General features: G+C 37.0%; 1 protein-coding gene across 1 annotated transcript; it reads right to left on the reverse strand.

The window, feature by feature from the left end:
- Nucleotides 1-16,065: 16,065 nt before the first annotated feature.
- Nucleotides 16,066-16,613, reverse strand: LOC147519607 (uncharacterized). Its single transcript, XM_086594154.1, has 2 exons — nt 16,235-16,613; nt 16,066-16,145 (listed from the first exon to the last, which is right to left on the reverse strand). The coding sequence occupies exons 1-2, from the start codon at nt 16,611-16,613 to the stop codon at nt 16,066-16,068; spliced, it is 459 nt and encodes a 152-aa protein (XP_086450280.1).
- Nucleotides 16,614-19,661: the final 3,048 nt, after the last annotated feature.

Here is a 19,661-nt window from a genome sequence, read left to right on the forward strand (position 1 = left end):
TAAAAAAAATCTAATGGTTCAGAAATGTTGAATTTTTGTAATTGGTTTTTGCCAATGTTAGAGGTTTCCAAATGAGTTGAAATTTTGTAGAGATGATCTTAATATTGAGTACATCATATCTACAAAAAAATAGGTTTAAATTCATTTTGTAGGTGAAGTTTTACTTACGTACTTATTTTAAAGTTAACTTAAGTAGCTATTTTTAAGAGAATGACTATATATATAAACCTTGTTCACATAAACCAAAAGAAGCTCTACTTCTAGAACTACTTGAAAAGTTGATTTAATATGGCAAAGGCAAACCATCCAATAAGATCACTAATCAAAATCAAGAATTGCAACATAGAACTAAAATTACATGGTTCTTCAGTAGAGATGTTTGTCATAATAAAAATTTCACATTAGACCTATCTCCAGGACCGTAGATCATGAAATAGGATATTCTAGGTAAAATATATGTTATTTTTCTATTTTATCAAAGGGTTTTTTTTTTTTTTTTTTTTTTTTTAATGGTGTGTGTAGAAGATAGCAAGGGATGAAGAAGAATGCGAAAAGAAACATTCACTAAAAAAAAAGAGTACCAAATAGACGAGTCGTTATTTTGTTTTTGTTTTTTTTTAAATTATTTTACCCCCTGTCCTTATTGGAAATACCCCAAATTAATTTGGAAGATATTATTGGATTTAGGCAGCTATTGGGGTAAGACAAAAACTTATGTTAGTTATGGGGTATGAGAGTGTTTTTATGGGTGTGTCCAAGATCACACAAAAAAAATCTGAATTTATTAAAAAAACCATGTTTTATTATTGCACAACATAATACTACTACTGACTATTTTCTTTTGTTTTAGGTAGTTGGGATAATTATGTCTAAAAAATTACGAAACATATCTTAAAATAGGTCATACAGGTCACAGGTTGATGACCCGACCTATTAGACCAGAGAACTAATTAGGTTTACTCATGACTCACGAGTTACTCAGGTTAACAAATGTGACCCTAACCCAATCTATTTATTTGATGGGTTCGATGGGTCCTTATATATATATTATAGTTATACTCTCTTGACTCTATTTTTCAAGGTTTTACAGAGTCTCCAATTTGTTGTAAACTCTAATACTAATTACGAAAAAAAAAATTCCAAATCCTTAGATATATAATATAGTTATACCCTCACCAATCTATTTTTTGGAGCACTCACAGAGATTCTAGTTTTTTCTAAACTCTATTACTAATTACGAACAAGTAAGATATAAATAAATAACCAATCCCATCTAGAGTTTCACAGAGTTTTCAACTTTTCCTAAACAATATAGCTAATTACTTAGAAAAAAAAAAAAAAAAAATTGCTAAAAACAATAGTTTTAGCCAAAAACGATTTTCCTAAAACTCTTACGCCACAACGAATAGTTTTCACACTAATCTCAGGTGAAGTTTAACATAACAAATTTTTTTCTAGAAAATGACAATAAAACTATGAAAGAACAAATGAAAAAATAAATTGAGTTGTTTAAACATTTACTTTATGCATTTGTTACCACACATGTAAATGAGAAAAAAGGAAAAAAAAGAAAGAATAAACTAATCATAAAATATGTAACAGTATGGGTGTACACCCAAAACAAATAAAATTGTACGTATTGTATGCACTATATATATGGGCCTAACAAATAAAGTTGGATCAATTTAATGTGTCATCCACTGTGGTATTTAGACACTTAGACATAGTTAAGAATTTCAAAAACTACAATTCCAGCAACAATAATTACGACATATTCTAATTAAATTTCTGAATTTTATAATTTCCAATTTTAGCAGAATAATGAGATTCAATTAAAGCGGATGTTGGCTTAAATAAATTATATAACTATTGATTTAGTTAAAGTGGACGTTGAGCTTAAATAAATTATATATCAAACCAAACCAAAACAAATTATATATGGAAAACTAAATTATACAAAAAATAACATCACAAAATATATAATATAAAATGAAAAAAAAAAATTGCAAACTAATAATGACAAATATTTTAAAATATATATAATACAGCATGAAACTAACGTCAAAGAACAATTAACGGGAAACAGAAAACTAGATGCAAATGCATCGAATTAACCTTAAATAATATTTAATGGAAAATTGAAAATTAGATGCACATAAGTATTAAACTAATCTTAAAAAGTAATTAATAGACAATCGGAATATGGATACAACTGCATTAAACTAACCTCAAAGAATAATTAACGGAAAATTAAAACTTGGATGTAAATACATCGAACTAACATCAAAAAATAATTGTCAGGAAATCGGAAACTGGATACAAATGCATTGAACTAACCCTCAAAGATTAAATTAATGGGAAATCAGAAAATGGATGCAATTGTATTGACTAACCTAAAAAAAATTAACTATAAATTGGAAACAAGATGCAAATGCATGAAACTAATCTTAAAAAATAATTAATGAAAAATCGAAAACCGGATGCAACTACACTGAACTAATTTTTAAAAATAAATTAGATGCAAATGCATTAAACTAACCTCAAGAAATAATTAACGGCAAATCAGAAACTGGATGCAAATTCATTGAACTAACCTCAAACAATAATTAATGGGAAATAAAAAACTAGATGCTAATGCAACCTCATCAAATAATAAACGAGAAATCGGAAACTGGATGCAAATGTATTAAACTAATCTCAAATAATGATTAACGGAAAATCGGAAACTGGATGCAAATGCATTGAACTGACCTCAAAGAACAATTAACAGGAAATTAGAAATTAGATGCAAATGCATTGAACTAACTGCAAAGAATAATTAACAAGAAATCAAAAACTGGATTAAACTGCATTGAACTAACATTAAAAAATAAATAACAGAAAATCAGAACGAATATATGGTATACATCTGATGTTATAGGAGTGAATTCGAGTGGATTTGGTTAAGTAGACTTGATTCAGTTAAGTGGGCTTGAGGAGAACGAAGCTTGCTAAGGTAGGAACCTACATACCAATATATAGCATGCTTATTTTCATGCATGATTTGATTTGGTTAAATTGTTAAGAGATAGTTTGCGTATCAACCATGCATGTATATATGGCATTCATGTTTTGCATTTGTATTTTTCCGCGATATAAACTAAAAATACGGATAGCTTTTGTGTGAAAAATGAGTTTGCGAAATCGGGGTAGTGGGGATTTATTCTATTGGTTAAAAGAGTAAAACTGGTTTTGGGAAGGGTTCTCGTCTCTTGTCTCAGTAAGGAGACAAAGAGATGGATTTTGTAATGCGGGTAAGGATTACCCGGTTGTTTGTAACTAGGTGTGAGGTTCTGGATTGTTCCCGGGATGGTTGTTGTTATTTACGATGATTCGCCGTTTGGGAATCATCGGTTGTTATTTACTATGACTGGCCCGTTTGGGAGTCATAGGTTGCTTTTACTTGATGGTGGGAAATCCAGGAACTCACACCTACAGAATCAACAGTTTAAAAGGAAAACTAAATATGTATCTATAATATTTGGAAATAACCGGTAATACGAGTATATATATAGATATTACTGTGCTTATCACGAGGGGATTTATAAAAGGAATTGTGAATTCCTATAAAGAAGGAACTATTGTCAAAATTTCGGAGACGGCAGTTCGCTCTAGGATTTCAACTGTGGTGTACACCTTTCGAGGTGGTGGGCCACCTTTAAAGGGATGCATCACTGGATGTAGTCCGGGAATTCCTTTTCTACTTTTCTAGATAACCATGCTTGTACGTGTCACGCTGTATGGTAATTAGCTTGTGTGGGGTTACATGTTACCTCGATGAGGTTTAGACGCGAAGAGTGAAAGTTTAGTCCACTCCTAGATGTGTGTCAGGATCCTGAGCAGTCTGCAATCGTCGAACGGTTGACCACCGTAAGTTAGGTGACACCCCGTATGGGGTCGTGGTCACAAGGCCCACCTGAGCCCTAAAAGCTTTGGGGATTTTATGTGTACGAACACAACAACGGCATTTCAGCTCCCTACCGGTAAAATCAGGAAAACAACGGTGCATGGTTCACACTGGAAAGTAATTAACCGAGATTTGCCTCGCGGATCGGGAAAATTACCGCCCCTCACCATTCTAATAGGATCACGCCACCACAATAGTTGTATGATGATTGTGAAAATTATATTTTGAATATTAACGAAGCATGTCGAAATGATTTCTGCTAGTTAGTGATGTATGTATATAGTCACGATATTTGAATACTTTTATGGAAACCCTGTATGCTTTAAATGTTTTCTATAAGTAAACTATTTATTGGTTATGTGCGTTTTTACTGGGCATAGTTGTTGCTCATCCTACTTAACATTTCAGACGAGCCAGTTGCGGAGGAGGCTTTTCCTAACCCTAGCGATGATGGTTATGGGGATTTGGGAGGATTCCCTTATGCTTGACGAGGGACAGAGTCAAGTTCATATTTTGGGTTGTATAGAGATAGTCTAGTTTATTCTTTTGTTGTATATAGAGAGCATAACTCTTTTCTTTTGGTTGTATAGAGAGAGACTAGTTTCTTTTGTTGTATATATAGAGAGCTAGGTCATTTTGATGTAATAATAGATGTATTTGGCAACGGTTCTCCTTGTTTTTGTAGATATACCGTCATATCCCTGTAGTATCTAAAGTTAAGAGTAGTATATATGGTTGTTGGATATATATATATGGTTGGAAGGATGAATTATGGGATGTCCAGGGGTTATGACAGGTTTTATGACAGGTTTTTGTATACGAAATGTCGATTAAAAAAAGAAAACTCTGTCGAAATTTTGTTAGAATATGGATGGTGTCGGCCTCGAGATTCACTCCTCGTCCTCGAGATGTGTGTTGGGTCTCGGGGCGTGGCGATTTAACGCGTGGTATCGAGGCGTCCACTATTAGATCCGTCCTGCGAGTCAGAAGTGGGGACTCGAGCGGCAGCGTTCGAAAGTTTTAGTCGGAAACCGATAAAACTCTAAGTAGTGGTTACGTTACGTTAAGCGTTAATAATAGCTTAGCAATGTCGAGACGTCTCACGGTTAGTCGTCTTGTCACAGCGGAGAGCGCGACTTGCGCTCTGCTGAAGGCATGTTGGAGCGCTGCCTGCGCTCTTGTCGTGAGGAAGTTCCAGTAACTTAGCGACTCTTTGCGCGACCATTCGCTCTTGCATAATTTTGAAAACTTTCTCTCATTTATCAAGCACTGAATTGGCTCTGCGGTATATGTGCAGAATAGTTACCATGGATCCGGAAAGTACTAGTGGGGATGATACTACGGATCGTGGTCGGAGGACCCGAATGGATAGGCTCCTCGCTATGATGAATCAAAAATGGCTCAAAACGTAATGAGATGAGAGTTGAGATCGAAAGTTTGAGGGGCTAGTCAGAACGAGCCCCAACCTCTTCTAACATCCGCTGTTATTCCACCTGGCGTAACACTAAAAGTAGCATCGCCAACCGTAGGGAGAGTTGAGGAGTTCAGGCCACCAGTGCAAAGTCAATCAGGTTTTCTGCTTGCAAATTTCATCAGGTTATGTCCACCTGAATTTGTGGGATCGTCTGAGGTTAAAGTAGCCGAAGACTGGTTGTTAGACATGTCTAGTATGTTGGACTCCATGATGTGTACTGATATGGAACGGGTTACTTTGGCTGCCTTCATGCTTAGAGGTAAAGCCAAACACTGGTGGATCAGTGTTAAGGATGTTGAGACGTTTCCTATGACTTGGGCTAAATTTGAGGAACTCTTCCTTTTTGTGGTATGTTACCGAAGGCGCAGAGCTAAGAAGCCAATGGAATTCCTCAAATTGGAACAAGGAAACATGACCGGGGGGCAAGACGAAGAGAAATTCAATCGCTCTTTCACGATCTGAGGAAGGAGTTGATTTCCACGAGAAAAGCTAAGGCTAGGAAATTCATTGACGGGGCTGAAACCGTGATATGCAGAGCAAGATGTCGGTCCTTCCGGATCGATTCTTATAATCGAGGCTGTGAGAAGGGCTCAAGGCATTGAAAAGAGTTGATGATCGCTTATTGCTCCGCAGGCAAAAGGTTGGAAGCGGTAAGGCACATCGACATTTCGCGCGGCGGATATGGGAAAGAGGCAGGTTTATCAAGGTAGTGGTTTTAAGCCGCATCAGATGTATAGGCCGGTCATCCATGCAGTAATAAATGATGGAGGGCACCACCGTACATAGGGGTTTGAATGTGGTTAGGCCACCGCATAGTCTACCGGTTCCATGGTAGACCGATGAGTGGATCACGGATATGGCACCGATGGTGGTTTTGCCCTTCTCGCACTGAGCACCAAATAAGAATTTTAGGCCTCAGGGTCAGAGAGCTAGATTGCAATATGTAATACCGCAAAGTACACAGTCAGGGCGAGAGGGTGTGGTTTGCTATAGTTGCGGTGAAACTGGGCATATCCGGCGGTTTTGTCCCAAGTTCAGTTTAAAGTGGAAACAGAGACCACGAGGGCAAGGTGTATTATCTAGTGCCGAGGAAGAGGTTATGGGTCCCGCTCAGGTCAAAGAGGAAGCCACGGTATATAATGCTATGGGGCGATATATCAGCTCCGATCAAGTGGTTGAAGGTATGATATGTCCGCTTTACATATAGGGTGCATGTCTTATTTGATACCTGTGCTACTCATTCCTTCATTTCTAAAAATATGGTGGAAATTCTTGGGTTGGATGTAGTTAATACCGAGGAAGCTTATTTTATCTACTCCTCTAGGAAAGAAAAAACTATGTTCTTTGAAGTTTGTCACCATTGTGTGATAAAGATAGGTGATAGGGAGATGATAGTTGATCTAACGGTGATGGACCTAAAAGATTTCGATATCATCATAGGGATGGATTTGTTAGGGGAGTATCATGCCCATGTAGATTGTTTTGCCAAAACAAACGACGCTTTTAGAGTCACGGGACGGAGGTTGTGGTTCAAGGGGATTAGACATACAAGATCTCTCGAGTGGTGAAGGCCAAGTCCGACTTCAAGTATGATAGATAATGGATTGTTAGTCGGTCTTAGTCTCCAAGGGCGACGGTTCAATCTTCCGAGCTTGTTCCCCGTGGTTCGTGTGAGTTCATGGCAGTGTTCCCGGATGCATTGCCGGATTGCCTCCCCTGGCGTGAGATAGATTTTGTAATAGACCTAATGCCGGAACGCCGCCTATTTCAATGATTCCCCTATCGAATGGCTCCTCTCGAAATGAGAGAACTCAAGTCCCAATTAGATGAATTGAAAAGATTGGGGTTTATAAGGGAAAGCCACCACCTTGGGAGCACCGTGTTATTTGTGAAGAAGAAAGATGGGTCTTTTCGCCATGTGGATTATCTGAAGTTGAATAATGTGACTATCAAGAACAAATATCCATTTGCCTAGGATCAATGACTTATTCGATCGGTTAAGGGGTGCCAAGTATTTCTCGAAGATAGATCTCGAGAACATGCTACCATCGATGAGAATTCGAGAGAAAGATATAAAGAAGACAGCTTTCCGAACACGGTTAGGGTATTTTGAGTTTTTGGTGTTTTGCCGGTTTGACAAATCGCCAGCTTTGCTTTATGGATCTCATGCACCGAAAGATGTGGAAATACTTAGATCAATTTGTTATCGTATTCATAGATGACATTTTGATTTATTCCCCAGACTACGGGTGAACATAAGGAACACTTGAGGATTGTTCTCCAAACCTTAGTTGATCATCGCCTTTATGCCAAGTTTAGCAAGTGTGAGTTCCGTTGAATGAGATGAAGTTTTTAGGGCATGTTGTATCGGAGAATGGAATAAAAGTTGATCGCTCAAAGATAGAAAAGCGGTGAATAATTGGTCGGCGACCGACGCGTCGTCGACGGAAATCGGCTTCTTGATTGGCGTGGTTATTATCGCCGCTTTGTAGAAGGATTCTCTAGCATAAGCGTCGTCCTTAACTAGATTGACACGTAAGGAGGTGAAGTTTGAATGGACGGAGGCATGCGAAAAAGCTTTCAAGAGCTCAAGACGTGATTGATAACAAATAGTTTGACTATTCCGGATCCGAGAAGAGTTATGTGATTTATACACGATGCCTCCTAACACCGGGTTAGGATGTGTCTTAATGCAAGAAGGCCAAGTGATAGCGTATCGTCCTAGACAATTGAATGCCCATGAGAAGAGTTATCCTACTCATGACTTGGAGTTAGCGGCGATTATTCATGCTCTAAAGATATGGAAGCATTATGTGTATGGTGAGAAGTTTGAAATATTCTCGATCACAAAGAGTCTCAAGTACTTGTTCCCGCGTAAAGATTTGAATATGAGGCAGGAGGAGATGGGTTGAGTACATGGAGGACTATACATTCTCATTGCAATACCATCCGGGTAAAGCAAATGTAGTTCTTAGATGCATTGAGTAGAAAGTGAGAACATGTTTGTGCTCATATGATGATGAAGAAGATGGCGTTCTTTGGAGTCCTGCTGGCTTCTTATGGTTTTGAAATCACGGGAAATGGAAGTGGAGATCCTCGAAGTGTTGTTATTTAGCACGATGACGCTGACGACGAAAACACCTTAGTCCAGGAGATTGTGAATGCCCGTAATACATCGAAGGATGGACCTAGGTACCCAGGATATGTGGAGAATGCCGAGGATGTCGATTGGGAAAAACACGGAGACGAAAAGTATCGAGTCGAGGAAGAATTTGGGTACCGCTTTGATCACTCTTCTAGAGGAATGATATCTTGAGCGAAACACATAGATCGAAGTATAATTCATCCTCGGGCGGTACCAAAATGTACAAAGATCCGCTACCGCCGGTTTTGGTGGCGGGGTATGAAGCGACACATTCATGGAATATGTTAAGAAGTGTGCCACATGCCAACAAAAAAAGCGTAACACCATAGACCACCCGGTCTTCTTAAACCTCCGGAGATTCGAATGAAAGTGGGAGAATATAACCATGGATTTTGTATCCGGTTACCGAGGACTAGTGAGGGAATGGATTCTATATGGGTCATTGTTGATAGGTCAACCAAGTCCGCCCATTTCATACCCTGTTAAGACTACTTACTCTGCTGAAAAGCTAAGTAGAATCTACATGTCAGATGTACTGAGGTTGCATGGGGCACCATTATCGATAATTTCAGATAGAGGTACTCAATTTACCGGTTCATTTTGGAGAAGTCTTCAAAGGGAATTGGGGACCAAACTGAAATTCATCTGATGATTTCATCCGCAGACCGATGGGCAATCGGAAAGAGTCATTCAAATCATAGAGGATATGCTTCGGGCTTGCGTGCTTGATTTTGGGGGTAGTTGGAAGACTCATTTGGCGTTGTCCGAGTTTGCTTACAACAACAGTTACCAATCTAGTATTGGTATGGCATTTTTGAAGCGTTGTATGGCGTAACCTTGTAGAACACCTCTCTGCTAGACCAAAACCGGAGATAGTATTATGTTGGGGCCGAGATGGTTAGTGACACCACCAGAAGATTAGAGTGATAATGAAATCGGTTGCTCACAGCCCGAGTCGTCCCGAGAAAAGCTAGCGCGGATAGGCGTAGACGTCCCTTGGAATTTTATGAAGGTGACTGGTATTTTTGAAAGTATCTCCAGAAGAAGGGCATTCGAGGTTCGGGATGAAAGGGAAACTTGCAACCAGATATGTGGGACCGTTTCCGATTATTCAGAAAAATCTCTGAGTTGGCGATAGGCTTGAGTTACCGAAAAGGCTATCACGCGTGTCCATAACGTGTTCCATATTTCGATGCTACATAAGTATGAGCGGATCCACTACATGTTGTCGATTTGGAATCGTTGGAGTTGGAAGAAGACATTACCTATCCGGAAGGGCGGTTCAGATCCTAGATGCAGAGAGAAGAGATTGAGGTCCAAGGTCATTCCATTGGTAAAGGTCTTATGGAGAAATCACAACGTGGAGGAAGCAACATGGGAGAAAGAATCCGATATGAGGCAACAATATCGAAATTGTTCGAGAACTAAGGTATGATTTAATTTCGGGGATCTAAATTTTCTTTTAAGGAGGGTAGGATGTAAAGACTCAAATTCTCACTAAGGGTATTTTTGTAAATTTAATATTTAACCTAGGGAAATTTATGTAATTGGTCGGTCGGGTTATATTTCAAACGTACGTAACTTAATGAAACTTAACTTCGACTCATAAGCCACGTCAGGTAAGTAACTCACATACGAAAATTTGACCAAAAATGTCGGTTAGTGGTTTTCTGCGTTCAAAGCTGGCGCGAGTTAACAACTTACATGCATGAGTGGGTTATCATTATAGCCGCGGTGAGATAGAATGTAGGAGAAAAAAAAAATTAGCGGGATGGGCCGGAAAAATAATTACGACGCGACGTCAAATGAGTTACTAGTTAGGAGTGAATTAGGACCTTAAGCCTAATTGGGATATATTGGGATTGGGCCTTAATAACTTAAACCAAAAAAATCGCGAAAATAAAACGTATCGCACCAAAATAGAACGAAATCGCAAAACAGAAAAAAAAAAAAAATCACCAAACAAAATCAAATCGCACCTATTTTTTTCCCCAATTTTAGCTATCTCTTGAAACCCTAAGAGAGAGGGGTTAATTCACTCAATTTCAATCGACACAACCTCAATTCTTCACACCCAAACCTTAGAAACCTTAAACCCAAGTGTGAGGATTCAAATTTCTGGAAATCGCGTCGTACCAAGGTAAAAGGTGAGTTTAATTTCTTCCTAAATAGATATTTAAACTAAATTTCGATGGATTAGGGGTGTATGGATGAAATTAATTGAATGGGGGTGTTGGTAATGTCGGCAGTAGCTATTTGGTGAAGATAGAGTGGAGCGAATTGGTGGAGAAGCAAGCTAAGGAGCTATTCTTGCTGACTCGGTAAGAATTATAAATATTCAATCTATTTTAGAGCATTGATGCTAGTTCACACTTGTTTAAGATCACGTTGAGTATCGAGTGAGTGAGAAAGAACACCCACTTAGTATTATTAACGTCGAGAAAGAATTACTACGCTATCTACAATATTCAACGTTAGCATTATTATTCAACGTTAGTAATATTCAACGTTAGTATTATTAACGTTAGCATTATTAGTAACGTTAGTATTATTAACGTTAGTAATATTCAACGTTAGTATTATTAACGTTAGTATTATCAACGTTAGCATTATTATTAACGTTAGTAATATTCAACGTTAGTATTATTAACGTTAGTATTATTCAACCCACTTAGTAATATTCAACGTTAGTATTATTAACGTTGAGAAAGAATTTGGTTTTGATGCTGTCTACAAAACCAAATTCTTAACGTCGAGATTCTTCTCGACTTTCGTAGATAAGAATTTCCTCGTTAGTTTGATAAACTCTAACAACCGACGTATACATTTGATGTTATAGGAGTGAATTCGAGTGGATTTGGTTAAGTGGACTTGATTCGGTTAAGTGGGCTTGAGGAGAACGGAGCTTGCTAAGGTAGGAACCTACATACCAATATATAGCATGCTTATTTTCATGCATGATTTGATTTGGTTAAATTGTTAAGAGATAGTTTGCGTATCAACCATGTATGTATATATGACATTCATGTTTTGCATTTGTATTTTTCCGCGATATAAACTAAATATACGGATAGCTTTTTTATGTGAAAAATGAGTTTCTTGAAAATCGGGGTAGTGGGGATTTATTTTCTTGGTTAAAAGAGTAAAACTGGTTTTGGGAAGGGTTCTCGTCTCTTGTCTCAGTAAGGAGACAGAGAGATGGATTTTGTAATGCGGGTAAGGATTACCCGGTTGTTTGTAACTAGGTGTGAGGTTCTGGATTGTTTTAGGGATGGTTGTTGTTATTTACGATGATTTGCCGTTTGGGAATCATCGGTTGTTATTTACTATGATTGGCCCATTTGGGAGTCATAGGTTGCTTTTACTTGATGGTGGGAAATCCAGGAACTCACACCTACAGAATCAACAGTTTAAAAGGAAAACTAAATATGTATCTATAGTATTTGGAAATAACCGGTAATCGGTATATATATAGATATTACTTGTCAGCTTATCACGAGGGATTTAGAAAAGAATTGTGAATTCTATAAAGAAGGAATTGTTGTCGAAATTTCGAGACGGCAGTTAAGCTCCTAGGATTCCAACTAGGGGGTGATAAAGGGCGGGCAGAACTACCTCAAACCATAAAAAGCCCCTCATGATTGAAGGGTGGTCGGGTCACCCCTATTTGATATTGAGGGCGGGTCGAGTAGGGTCAAGCATGAAAACTCAAGAGCCCTTAACCAGCCCTCGGCCCTCATTTTTAGGGTCAAATGAGGGCGGGTTGGTCCGGGCCTAATTATACTTCACTAGTTTACTATTTTTTTGTAATTTTTTTTTTTTTTTTTTTTTATTTTTTTTTTTTTTTTTTTTTTTTTTTTTGTAATTGATTTAATGATATGTATATAAAGTATACAAAACTAATTTTTATATCTTTAGAAAAAAAAATATAGAGATGGTGGAAGAGATGATATTCTTAAAATATCTACATTTTTAATACTTAACTATGTTGTTAGGTTGGATTTGCTTTTATGTATGACTTATATATATATCATTAAATCAATTACAAAAGTGCATATATTATATTATGTTTATAATTTATCCCCTATTGAAAACTAATTTAATAATTTTTTATACAATTTAGATAATTATAGTATAATACATAAATATAATGTAAAATAACAAGAAAATATGGTTTTCTTTTAGGGTTTACACAAATATATAGTATAATACATAAATTATCACCTCTATTTTGGGTTTACACAAAATAATCATAATTCACTTTTCTTTTTATATTTGAACTCTTTTACTCAAATTACAAAAATACCTCATATGATATGTGGTAAACTACTATTATTAAACATTATTTGTAGTGAAAATATTTAGTTCAAATAGGGATAATTGTGGTACCTTACATATATAATGTAAAAAATATATATATATTTTATCGAAAAAAAAATCTTGAGGGCCAAGTGAGGGGCTTGGAAGGGGCCAAATCTTGGGTCGGCCTATGCTCGAACCTAGACCCTAGCCCCCCTAACAAGCATGAGGGCAGGTCCAGCCCTCAAAATCTATGAGGGCCAACTTTTGAGGGTTTTGACGCCATTTTTGAGGGCGGGTTGAGGGGCCCGAGGGGCCAAATTATCACCCCTAATTCCAACCGTGGTGTACACCTTCGAGGTGGTGGGCCACCTTTAAAGGGATGCATCAATCGATGTAGTCCCAATTCCTTTTCTACTTTTCTAGATAACCATGCTTGTACACGTCACCCAGTATGGTAATTAGCTTGTGTGGGATTACATGTTATCTCGATGAGGTTTAGACGCGAGGAGTGAGAGTTTAGTCCACTCGGATGTGTCGATCGGATCTTGAAGCGTCTATCGATCGTCGAGCGGTTGACCAAAGTTAGGTGACACCTCGTATGGGGGTTGTGGTCACAGGGCCCACCTGAGCCCTAAAAGCTTTGGGGATTTTATGTGTACGAACACAACAATGACATTTCAGCTCCTTACCGGTAAAATCAGGAAAACAACGGTGCATAGTTCACACCGGAAAGTCTTGAAACCGAGATTTGCCTGCGGATCGGGTGAAAGTAACAACCGATACCCTCACCATTCTAATAGGATGCAGCGGCCACAATAGTTGTATGATGATTGTGAAAATTATATTTTGAATATTAACGAAGCATGTCGAAATGATTTCTGCTAGTTAGTGATGTATGTATATAGTCACGATATTTGAATACTTTTATGGAAACCCCGTGATGTTTTAAATGTTTTCTATAAAGTAAACTATTTATCGGTTATGTCGCGCTTTACTCGGCATAGTTGTTGCTCATCCTACTTAACATTTCGACGAGCCAGGTTGGGGAGGAGGCTTTTCCTAACCCTAGCGATGATGATTATGGGGATTTGGGGCGATTCTCTTATGCTTGGCGAGGGGGACGAGTCAAGTTCATATTTTAGGGTTGTATAGAGATAGTCTAGTTTATTCTTTTGTTGTATATAGAGAGCATAAGCTCTTTTCTTTTTTCTTTGTATAGAGAGACTAGTTTCTTTTGTTGTATATATAGAGAGCTAGGTCATTTTGATGTAATAATAGATGTATTTGGCAACGGTTCTCCTTATTTTTGTAGATATACCGTCATATTCCCCGTAGTATCTAAAGTTAAGAGTAGTATATATGGTTGTTGGATATATATATATATGGTTGGAAGGATGAATTATGGGATGTCCGGGGGTTATGACAGTTTTATGACAAAGTTTTTGTATACCTGAAATGTCGATTAAACAAAGAAAACTCTATCGAAATTTCGTTAGAATTGGGATGGTGTCGGGCTCGAGATTCACTCGCCTTCTGATGTGTGTTGGTCCTCTGGCTGACATAAATAATAAGAAATCATAAACTAGATCAGATATATATTGAACTAACCTCAAAGAGTGTTCATTTTTCTCTCAAACCTATAGACAACAGGAGACATTGCCCTCAAGAATACTATGTTCCAACTTTCAACGCGACTCTGCAGTGCATGTGAGCTCTGAGCAATTGGTTCAAAATCACTTAAGGGTGGACCTCTCAAAATCACTTAAGGGCGGACTGGAGCGACTACATGTCTAGTAAGGTAGCTGATAGGTCTTGGTCAGGTCATTTCCCTCTCAAGATGAGGGGGCAAGAGTATGTGAGGAGGCAGTAGTACATTTTCTTGAATTTTTTTAGTTTCACAAAATCTTGTAGTGATTAGAGCATATTTAGGTGGAGGCATTAGTGCATATTTGCCTCCATCATTTGGAATTTCACTAGGTGGAGGCAAATGTAGAGGTATCAACTGTCTAGCTGTATCCGTAAAGACAAATTTGCGATTTCAGATGCAGATGTGACGCAACAGTGGTGCTGTCGCGTGCCACTTCTAATGTCGCGTTGGATTTTATTTTTATTTTTTATTTATTTTTTAGTTTTTAGTTTTTAGTTTTTATAACTTCAAGAATGGTAGCACGACATTCCAATTGTCACGCGCCACTTCTAATGTCGCGTGGGTTGTTGTTTTTTTTTTTTTTAACTTTTGGTTTGGTACATGCAATACTCTAACTATCGCGCCACAATAGTAATTTCGTATAGGACCTACACGAAATTTGATATTCTGGTTTGTGTACACCTATAATTGGTCATTGTTTGCGGATGTTTACCTCAAATATTTGCCTCAAACATGCAATTGATGCCTCCACCACCTCTTCGTGTACAACATAGAACTTTTTTCAAAACCTTGGGAGTGCCCCTTGTCTCCGTCCTTGCCCAGGAAGCATAGGTAGCACTCTTGTTTCGTTCTCGCTATTGCTTCCACTCTCAGTTTCCCACTTTCACTGTCATTTTTTCAATGAATGTTGTGTATTATGAGTCGCAAATTAAGCAGTCACTCACGCACTACTCCACGCTAGGTGATAATGTGATATGGTCCTTACAATTATTGGATTGCATTCTTAGCACACTGAACACCCATAGTTTGTGATTTCAAAGGAATTTTTTGAATTCCATTGAATATTTCGGTTTTTGAGAAATTTGAAATTCCAAATCAAAAATCGAAAAAATGTGAATTTTGAAATACATTCGGAATATAATGAAATAAAAGTCGAAATTTCGGTTTTTAGATTTGTCGGAAATCCGAAGATTCCGAAATCTTGAACTATGTGAACAACTCACAACCAGAAATCCCTACAAATTGCAGTTTTTTCCTGTCGAAAACTTTTTTAAAAGTCAATAACAAACCAAACAAAACGAACTCTCTGCACTCCCAAAACAGCATCATTTCCTAACTTCACACGGTTAAAAAGGCAGAGACAAATATACTCTAAGGTCACTTATTTTAGACTTTACTGTATAAAGAAACGAATAATGGAAAATCAGAATAAAAGTCAATCCAAACTCATCATGTTGTTCTCTTTTTTTCATTTTCTTGTTACTGTTCAAGGTTCTTTTCACAACAAAGTTGTTCCGATCAGATTTCCATGAATAGTCCACTGAGTTAACTCAAGAAGAATGCCGAACCGAACAAGCTACCACTTGAGCCCATTGTTTCAATCTTGCTTTCACCAATTGAGGATTATTACCTTCACAAAAAAAGTTGATTTTTTTTTGTTAAACAGTCTAATCCAATAGATCAAAAGATCTAATTATATCTTATAGAGATTAGTATTACCTGTATCGAATATCGTATTCGGACTGTCTAAAGGTGAACAAGAATCAAAATCTGAAGACCCCAATGAAGAAATAGACGACCGGGACGGCGATGGAGATGGGATTTTAGAAACACTGTTATTATACTGTTTGTTAACAGCAAAGTAAAACTCCAAAGCTGGAAAGGTATCAGTTAACTTCCGATCTAAATCTGGTGAATCAAATCCGAAACCCAACTCCATACATGCTTTAAGTTCATCTAGATCATCATCTGTAACACTTTTGCTTCTTCTGTTTTTGCTGTTTTTTCTTCTTCTTAACCATGCTTCATCTCGATACGTGTCGGATGATAAAGAATGCTGTTTGTATAAAGGTGGTTGAGCACGTTGAGATTCAGACATAGATTGAAGTAAACTTCCGAACCCGTTAACGGATTGCGGAGTTTTCGAGTAGCTGCCTTAGCTGCTCTCTCTTTTCTTTCTCTCGCTCGCTCTTAGTTGTTTCCAGGAAGGGAAGAAGAAAAGTATTTAAAGAAAAGAGGGGTGTTTTCGGAAATTAGGATTTATTCTTCCACCTCAAGACTTGAGAGTTTAAAATTGGAAAGTTAGGCTGGACTGAGGTTTGACAAATATGTGTACAACCGAATAAAAAGAATTTCTAAAGGAATTTTAATTTTTTTTTTAAAGGAATTTTGAAAATTTTAACCGTAGCACTAATTTAGTATAACACTTGTAAATTGTATTCATGAGCAGAGTAAGAACATGCTTAAACTTGACTCGAATTTTGCCGATAAAATTTTTAAATCAGTAAAATATTATAATCCACTTATATCTTTGAAACCATTTAGGTATCTAATGGCCTACACAAAACGGAATTCTCACCTCATCATAAAAATTTTACACTTTTATATAATCAGTAATTTAAAAATTATGTCCACATAATACATTCTTTGCAAAACATTTTGACAGTGAATATTCCAATGTTGGCTTCTATTTTGGTAAATATTGCAAAACTTTTTAGGTAGAAACATAAATAAAATACTATAAAAAAAAATAGAATTAAAACCCGCAGAGTTCATTTTGTGTAGAAAATTTACTTTACTTCGACTTAATACAGAACATTGATGTCTATACAATCAGATCATCCTTGTAATAATTAAAACTTAATCAATGCCAAGAGTACTTGAGGTTGGACAAATGTGTCAAACCTCACTAGGCACTATCACCGTTCTAAAGAATGTTATTTCTTAGTCGCCGGTGTGATAAGTTGGATGGACCAATTAAGGACCAACATAAGGCTCTCGTTGGTCCTCTTCACCATGACCGTCGTTTCTATTTTTCATAAAACTTGCTATTTCTTCCAAATTTCACAATTGATTCGCGGAGGATATTTAATTATGGTACGCCTAATCCATCATAAGCAAGACGCGTGGTACTCTCATTGTGTCCCACAATTATGCTGGATGTGGCCCATTTCAATAATTTCCATACACCAAGTTGGATGATTGTACGGTCGCTTTGCTATTGGTATTGGTAGCTTGTGGGACCAAGTATCCAACAAAAATATTTAATGTGATGCTGCTGTGTCCAATTTCTTGTTGCGGATGATGCGGGATTACAGGTCAGATTTAGACTATTTGAGCCAATGATTTTGGATGCCTGAATGGCTCGTGGTTTCAGTTTACCGGTTACTGGAAACTAGGGGTGTCTTTTGGTCTGATCGGTCGGAATATGTTATAGGTTTCAGATTTTTCGGAATCCGATATGTTGTGCTGAATCCAATCCGATCTGGTTTTTTTTTTAGATTTTTCAGAAATCGGATGAAAATTGAAATTTGGAAAATTCAGATGAAAAATCAGAAATTATTAAAAAATTCAAATATTTTAATATTAAATCTATTTTATAATTTGTACAATAAATAATAATTATAGAATCTTTTTTTTTTTCTTTTTTTTTTTCTTTTTTTTTATCAGTAAACGAGGTTTTTAGAGAGGTCCCCTACCCCTTTTCATAATATAAAATAATAGCTTGTTACATCCTTACATATTGCTTTCCGAAGCATCATCAAAAAATAATTTTCTTTACATCCTCAGAGAAAGAACTAGGGACTAATTCTATGTATCTACTAGACGGGATGTTATGTGCCAAAGCGTCAGCTAGCCTATTTGTTTCCCTGAATACATGGATAATATTAAAGTACTCGAGCTCTTCCTTCATAGCTTGTATACTTCTGATTAGCTTCTCTACCACCCATGGATGTTTTTTGTTGGTGTTCAAGAATGATATCACATTAGTCGAATCATCTATATCCGAAGTTTTTGATGTCGCGTCTTCTTCGCCATTTGAATGCCTTGCTCGACCGCATGTAGTTCAATCATCGAAATACACTTCAAATGTGAGCTGCCTTTACTTTGCTTTATCACTTCACCATTGCTATTCGCGAATTATTGCGCCCATCCCCTTCGATCCTTGTAAGGTCCCATCTCGGTTCATGTTATGTATTGGCATTTCTGCCGCACCCATCTGCAAGTACTCTCTTTTCTCCTTTTTGAATGCCACTTCAATGTTCCATCTATCCATAAACTGGCCGAGCTTCGGGCCTTGTGTCATGGTAATTTTCATACCCAAACTTTAGTCCTTGTGTCTCGATCACGCTCTCAAGCATCCGGTGGGCATATCGTTTTATTGTTGAAGATAATGATCATTTCTAGCTTTCCAGATCATATACATGAATGCATTCCGCATAACAATCTGAAACCCATCTTGAATACACCCTTTCCCTCTTGTCACTGATACAACCCATTTAGTTTGTTTGTACTATATATTGATTAATACAAGTTAATCCGCTGTAAATGAGAAAAAAAAAAGATGGGATTATATTAAAACAATTCTAATTACATTAGAATTTTATATATATCATATATAATTCCAAATAATAATTCGACAAAATCGGATCGGATCGGATATGCACCGTAGATTCGAATTGGAAAAAATTGAAATTTCAAAAATCATTCGAAACTTATCTGAATTTAAATAAGATTTTCATAAATGGGACAAGTAATATTGATACTGAATCCAAAAAAAAACGGATCGGAATTCAGAAAAATTAAAATTTTGAAAAAAAATGGCTCCTCTACTATAAACTCTGTAAAAGTATTTCAAAGTCAGTTGGTAATTGGTAACTCACTAGTTTTTTTTGGTAAAGAATTGGCAACTCACTAGTCACGACCTTGATGGATCAAGATGTGTGGGGGATATTCATCAATATTTGTATTAGCTTCGCATTTTGTATTTTCTCCTAGTATGGTTGAGTGGTCAACGAGCTTAGTAATCCGACTACCGATTCCTGTGATATATTGAATTATTGATCACGTCTGTTGTGAGCAATGTAGATCGTCAGATTTGAATCCAACAAATCAAGAATCGCTAGCCGACGTTCCAAAATCCACT

The sequence above is a fragment of the Coptis chinensis genome, chromosome 2, assembly GCF_015680905.1.
Source record: "Coptis chinensis isolate HL-2020 chromosome 2, ASM1568090v1, whole genome shotgun sequence".
Lineage (NCBI taxonomy): Eukaryota > Viridiplantae > Streptophyta > Magnoliopsida > Ranunculales > Ranunculaceae > Coptis > Coptis chinensis.

What these genes read in the sequence shown, in the direction of transcription:
- LOC147519607 (XM_086594154.1), bottom strand. Translation starts at nt 16,613, where the DNA reads ATGTCTGAATCTCAACGTGCTCAACCACCTTTATACAAACAGCATTCT. An exon ending in GAATACGATATTCGATACAG is followed by an intron (nt 16,146 to 16,234) that starts GTAATACTAATC and finishes TTTTTTGTGAAG; the next exon opens with GTAATAATCCTCAATTGGTG.